Source organism: Myotis brandtii, unplaced genomic scaffold (assembly GCF_000412655.1).
Source record: "Myotis brandtii unplaced genomic scaffold, ASM41265v1 scaffold160, whole genome shotgun sequence".
Taxonomy (NCBI): domain Eukaryota; kingdom Metazoa; phylum Chordata; class Mammalia; order Chiroptera; family Vespertilionidae; genus Myotis; species Myotis brandtii.
The window spans coordinates 3283302-3290472 of record NW_005355833.1 but is presented as its reverse complement, the minus strand read 5'-3'; the positions used below and the strand labels follow the sequence as shown (position 1 = coordinate 3290472).

At 36.4% G+C, this 7171-nt stretch overlaps 1 protein-coding gene across 1 annotated transcript; it reads right to left on the bottom strand.

Moving 5' to 3' along the window:
* Nucleotides 1-3831: 3831 nt before the first annotated feature.
* ARF6 (ADP-ribosylation factor 6) lies at nt 3832-7165 on the bottom strand. Its single transcript, XM_005862096.2, has one exon. The coding sequence runs from the start codon at nt 7100-7102 to the stop codon at nt 6575-6577; it is 528 nt and encodes a 175-aa protein (XP_005862158.1). The 5' UTR covers nt 7103-7165; the 3' UTR covers nt 3832-6574.
* Between the last annotated feature and the right edge of the window lie 6 nt (nt 7166-7171).

Here is a 7171-nt window from a genome sequence, read left to right as displayed (position 1 = left end):
TGGCCGGACCAAAGGCCTGGGTCCCGGGTGCTGGAGGAAAACCAGTGCCAGCAGCCAGGGGAAGGAAGGCCTATTGCGCGAATCTTCGTGCAACGGGCTTCTAGTATATATATATATATGTATATATATATATACAAATAATCAGATCAGTGAAAACTTTTTCTGTTTTTCACAAAGACCTATAAAATTCACAATCTACCAAGTACTCACATGATTTTTACAGAAAAAAAGAATCTAATGCCATGTTCTCCATTATACAGATGACTCAAATTAAGCAACTCAAAGTCTGTTGATAGCTTTGCAGAGCCAATGAGATTTATCTGAGGCAGGATTGTTGCTAATTGAAAAAAAAAATTCTAGCCCTGGCCAGTGTGGCTCAGTGTGGCTCAGTTGGTTGGGCGTCATCCCATACTCTGAGAGGTTGCTGGTTCAATTCCTGGACAGGGCACATGCCTGGGTTGGGCGGGCTAGATCCTGGGTGGTGTTGTGTGCAAGAGGCAGCTGATTGATGCTTCTCACATCAGTGTTTCTCTCTCTCCTCCTTTCCTCTCTCTCTAAAAAAGAATCAATAAAATAAGAAAATTACAGAATGTTACTCAAAGTAAGTTTTTTGTAAGCAAACACACAAATTAAGTACATTATTAACCGTAATGTATAGTTCTAGTACAGACTACCTAAGTTCAGTCTGGCCCTGCTGCTTAGTAACATATACCTTTCTGAGGCTGAGTTTTCTCAGCTATGAAATGGGAGCTCTTTCCCCAAGATTGTTGAGGATTAAGAGAATTAATTTGCATAAAAATGCTTAGAACAGTGACTGGCATATGGCAAACAATAAAAAAATGCTCTTGTTATTCTGTTTCCCAATTTGATCTCTTTAGGCTTAGACCCAACCAAGGACTTAGTCACAAAAACTAACTTTTAGAAACAAAGAGAAAGCACTTTGGTTTGCCACATTAAATAAACTTCAAAGATCCAAAGTCCTGCTTTTATAACTCGCATAACAAATTTGTTTTTTTCCCCTCTACTATGCTATGACCTTCTTAGGCCAGTCCATTCAGTTGTAATGGGAAATAATTTTGTTGTTGTTTTGGGAAACAGCTTTTATGGTCATGAATAACCAGATTCACCTAAGTCTTTCTGTGAACTACAAGTGTTTTTTATTTTTTAAAGCCTAATTGTAAATGTCTTCAATAAAGTATTTCCATAACTTCTGCTTAATTACTTTTAGTTTCTCTTTTAAGAGTAGTATACAGCTGTAGGTAAGAAATAATTGATGTGTGAAGTTATTTTTCCTATTTTATATTAGTTTCAGGAACAACACTAGAAGAAACCAAGTATCATGCAACATATTAGTTTCCAAGTCAATAAAATACTGCCTCTTACAAAGTTTCATAATATAAAATACTGGACTCAGGACTTGATTACAGTAATACCAACTGAGTAACAGCCACAGTTCAATGATGTTAACTGAACCTATTCCAAACTAATCTGGGTTATCTGGAGGCACTGTGACAGAGAAGCACATTTAACTTATACCCAAAGACCAGTAAAACTATCATAAAAATAAGGAAAATATTTTTAATGAAATGAATCATAAAATTTTAGAGAATGTTAAAATGGAAACTGAAAAACTACTGATTTCACACATTTAAACTTGGGGAAAAAGAAAATCCCAGTTAGACCACTCAGTAACAAATACCAAGTCTCAAGGATCCCTAAATGTCCAAATGTAATAAATTGTATGCGCACTGTATCCTAAAGTTTTTATTGGCCTCATTCATTTAACTGGTCTTTTACTTTAAATTGTTGAATTTTCCATATATTTTGGTAATTTTTTTTTTAATTGGGCTTTAGATTTGGGGTCAACAAACGTTTTTCATAGAGGGCCAGACAGTAAATATTTTAGGCTTTTCAGGCTAAATACTGTCTCTGTTGCATATCCACATGTTTTTTTGTAGTCTTTAAGAACCCCTTAACAAATGTAAAAATTCTTAGCTCAATCCCTATAAAAACAGGCTACAGCCAGATTTGCCCTTGGCCATAGTTTCCCCACCCCTGCTTTACACCATATATATTATCTTTTTGTTACAATGTCAATTCCACTGATATTTTCTTCCTTCAAATATTTGTTCAAATGTCACCTTCTCAGAACACATTCCTACCTGTCCCCACATATATATAACATCGTATATAATACACAATATATCAACTAACATTTTTGCCATCTGATCTTTGTCTCTTCACCTCCATCCCCGCCCACCACCAAAATGAGTTCTATGAAGGCAGATAGGTTTTTTTCACTGCTGCATCTCCTGTCCCTAGAACAGTGTCAGGCATATCAATAGGTGCTTAATAAATAAATCTACCCTCACACTTAGAAAGCAAATACTATGGAGGAAATACATAGTATCCTAATAAAGTAATTTAATAAGTGAAAAAGTACTTGAGGACAAGATTGACAAATACTTTTACTTTAAAATTGTTTCTAGTCATAAAACATTTTAAAGGGAAAAAAGGTTCAAAATTAAACCATTTTCTTACTGTCTCACAATGTGAGGTTATCTTTCATACAATAATTCCCTGGAAGTTTACAATGATTTTAGCTTATTTAATAATGTATTTCAATTGTCATTCCTAAACCCCTCCACAGACCTGTTCTGCCTCTTTGATCTCATCGGTAAGTATTCCCTGCCCATTCAACTCACTGATCCAGTCTGGCAACTTTAAAGTTTAGCAAAGTTACTTTGCCTCATCTATGATTCCATTACCCAATATACCCTTTTATTAAACTTCCTAATATTGTAATCTTTCCTACTTTGTCTTTACTATTCAACATAAAGCAAAAAGCTGTTTCTATTGATTGCTATTATCAAAATACATTATTCTCTGTGATTAATGAGACTTAAAAGTTACTTTTATTATATATGGTTTTACAGTTTTTACCTATTAAAAAAAAAAGGACAAGATTTGCTTTACCATCACCCTGATATATACTTGGCAAGGTGTTAAGGATATAACTTTGGGAATTTAGTAATTGCCACCACCATTCAGATTATGGCTACTATATTTCTAAACTTACATTAAAACATAAAAATCCACTAAAGAATAGCTTCTTCTACTGCTATAACTAATGATTAAAACATAAAAATCCACTAAAGAATAGCTTCTTCTGCTGTAACTAATAAATTGATACTTGATAGCTATTAGTAAATGACAATACTAAATATATTAATAACAATGTAGGCGTTAAGTCACATTAGAGATCACGCTAAGATATTCTAAAATAAAACTGCAACTGGTGATAAGAGGGAATGCTTACAGCAAAGAAAATGTGTTTTAAAAACCCTTTTATCCAACAAGTTATTCTTCACCTACTATTTTCTAAATGGCTACAATTCTGCCATTTTTATCAAACAAGCAAGAAAGTCCAACTTTAAAATCCAAGTCAGTTGTTAAGGGTTAAGATGATTCTTCCGGCCAATTCTTTACAGACACAATTCTGTACTCCTAAAAATGCTAAGGATGTGATTTTGAAAAAACTAGCATAATAAAAACTGCTATAGAACTTTCTAAAAATTATTTTCAACTCTTTTTGTGTTCTAAATTGTCATAAAATCAGATTAATTTCATTGGATTCTAATCAGGGCAAAACCTCCTTATAGAGCTAGCTTGTAATCAAGAACCAAATTGATTCTCTTTTTTGTTCTTAAAAAAGCTAGTTGACTCCCAAATTAAGGCTTTATACCGTATGTCCCTGGAGAATAACATGGCCCAACACACCACATGTCCCACTTAATCTAGTTCAAAGGAGTAACATAACGTGAGAAACTGCACTGTGTAATTCTTTTATTTTCTGCATATTAGTGCTTTACCAACACTACAACCATTAAGAACACAAATCCAGGTACTTTACTTTTTAGTTTGGGGCAATCAGTCTACAGACTCATTTACTTATATTAGACAAGATTAACCTCATTCAAAGCTTACTGTAGTTTGTAAATTCACATAAATACAGAAATTGATGCAATTAAACAAAAACTTCAGGATCTCATTTTTTAAATTCTTAGGTTATAACTGTTGTTGCAGGCTATTAATTACTTGCCCCATGATCAGCACTGTTAGGGTTCAATTTAACTACAAGTATCAGCCTTTTATATCCTTAAAAAAAGTAAGTGAAAATTACAATTTACCAAAAGGTTTAGGATTTTCCCAAATTTCAAATATTTGCTTCCCCCCTCCCCACCCCTTCAGTTATTTGACATTTCAAGTAAACTAAAAATAACCACATCTCACCTGCAACATTCAACAGCAATCACTTGATATATAAAATTTTAACTACGCCCCGTTATTTTAAGACACACAAAAAATGGCTGCCTATCAATCTAACTCATAAGTTAGAAATACTACATTTAAGAATTAACACGAGGGTTTCAAGTTTCCTCCAGTTTAGGCATTTATACCTTTGTGCTTTGTCTTGTTTCACGATGTTATTATAGCATTGATATTTATATTACCCATGTATGTACCTTAATGTAATAATTTAAAACACTAAGAATTAATTTATGGTGGAGCTTGGGAATCTTAAAAGCAACTAAAATGTTCTTAGATGTGGTTCCCAGCTTCATTTCTAGAGGTACGTCTACTAAAGTGAAACTGAGAATTTTATACTTTTGTTGTATTTTTAATTAAAAAACCCCTATGCATCATCTGGAGCCTGCAAGCATAGCACCTTTGCTCATCTGCTTTAAGTAAAATGTTTAAGAGTTTTACTTTGAATAATTAATTTTTTTATAGCTTTATGCTTCTCATACATCTTTGGTAAAAGCTCCATTATACAATATGGCCAAAGCATGAAGGACCAATACTGTCCAACTATATACCATGATATCCCGCTCAACTTTAGTTTTCATATACCCTCATAAAACCCACATCTTTTCCTGTATACTGCCTTTGCAGTCTACATTTCTCAAGTTCCCTAAGTTTAATTCCTTGAGGATCCCTAAAATTAATCCTTAAGGCTATATAAGAACCACATGCTGCTTCACAATTCTTTATCAGGCATTAACATTTGGTTCAAAATATTTCACACTGGTCTCAATAATCTAGTTACTGGTCCTAACCAACTTAGCAAGTAATCTGGTTAGGACCTGGATATCACCAAGTGAGCACACTGCTTACCCTTGAAGAAAAATAAGCTTACATTCATTGTCATCTGTAGGTTCTTTCTCTTCATCCTACTTCCCCTTTAATTGTCATCCCTCAAGTTTACACGTCATTCATTCATCACGTTTCCTTCCCTAAAGGAGATACTGTATTACTGAACCAACAGAATATCTGACTTACTATTTGCATGAGTCAATCCTACAATCAGACAGAATATCTTTTCTACAAAACATCTTTTCCAGTGTTATTAATGGAGGTGTGGATCACTCATCAATAAAAACGCTTTTATCTTTAATCAGTTGCTGTAATGTGATGTGAAAACAGGAATGTATACTTTCCAACCAGGTAAAAGGTGCATACAATTTGAATTGTTAAATGCTTTACTAATGAGCAAAGTAAACATTCTAGTAATTTAAAAACTATTGGTCTTAAGATATTTGAAACATGGTAAAAGTATATATTCCAGTTTTGCCCAAAAGTCCCTTAAAATATCTACAAATATTTCGACTGTGTGTAGATACACCATTATTGCTCTATTTTCTGGAAAGAGTCTTTTTAAAGTTAAAAAAGGGAAAACACAGCAAAGATGCTAACTTTGCAGTGAAAAAAATCTGCGTTCTCAGTGAGTTACAATTTCATATTTTTATGCAGTGTAAGTTAGCTATGTAATGGGGAATTTGAGTTTTATCCCTACTCATGCATGATGTTTCAAAACTTAACAGCTGGCATTTCAAATAACTTCTTATATTACCTTTTTAACATACTGATGTGCAACTGGAACATTTTCCTATATTACTCATTCTTTGCCACTGTGGGCTAAGTTTTACTATACTGGTCTTCGGTATAAAAGGTCACATTTGAAATTACTAAGTTAGAACTCATAAGGGTGGGGGAGAAAGGCCTTAAATATAAAAGACAAACGGCAGTTTGATTAAGCAATAATTTTCAGTTTACTAGATGAAACAGACTTGCAACATAGTCTGCATTAATGCAAAATAAGCCATCTACAGCAAATGGTAAGGAAACTGGGCAAAAAGGGGGGAAAAAAAGCATACAATGGGAAAAAAAAAATCTCTCAAAATAAAAAAAATCATACCATTATTATAAAGGACTTTTACCAAGAACTGCTATATTTTCCCCGTCCCATTTGCTGGAAGTTAACAAGAGCCTCTAGCACTTCGTGTTCATGTCAAATGTCAGATCAGAGCATCCTAAACGCAAAGCAAAAAAAGAGAAAAGAAACAAAAAGGAAACTCCCTAACCGCCCCCCGCCCCGAACCCCCAACCGTAGAACAGTAACTCGAGTTCAAATTCAAGAGAAAGTGGCAATTGGAAGAGGTGATGGTGGCGATAATCCTATGAATGGGTGTCTGATTTCTCTCCTTCCGGGGGGATGGGTGGAGAAGGCTCATTAGGATTTGTAGTTAGAGGTTAACCATGTGAGCCCCTCGTAGAGTCCGTCCCCCGAGGTGGCGCAGGAGGGCTGCACATACCAGTTCCTGTCCCGAATCCGGGTCAGGCCCAGTTTCTCCTGGATCTCGTGGGGCTTCATGGCATCGGGCAGGTCCTGCTTGTTGGCGAAGATGAGGATGATGGCGTCCCTCATCTCCCGGTCATTGATGATGCGGTGCAGCTCCTGGCGGGCCTCGTCGATGCGGTCGCGGTCGGCACAGTCCACCACGAAGATCAGGCCCTGGGTCCCGGTGTAGTAATGCCGCCAGAGCGGCCGGATCTTGTCCTGGCCGCCCACATCCCACACGTTGAACTTGACGTTTTTGTAAGTCACCGTCTCCACGTTGAACCCCACGGTGGGGATGGTGGTCACCGACTGGCCCAGCTTCAACTTGTACAGGATTGTCGTCTTGCCGGCCGCGTCCAGGCCCAGCATGAGGATCCGCATTTCCTTGTTCCCGAAGATCTTGGATAGCACCTTCCCCATCGCGTCGGAGGAGCCGGGGCCGGGGGCATTCAGGTGTCCCGGGTCCCCTCAGCCAACGCCGCCGCCGCC

What these genes read in the sequence shown, in the direction of transcription:
- ARF6 (XM_005862096.2), bottom strand. Translation starts at nt 7,102, where the DNA reads ATGGGGAAGGTGCTATCCAAGATCTTCGGGAACAAGGAAATGCGGATC.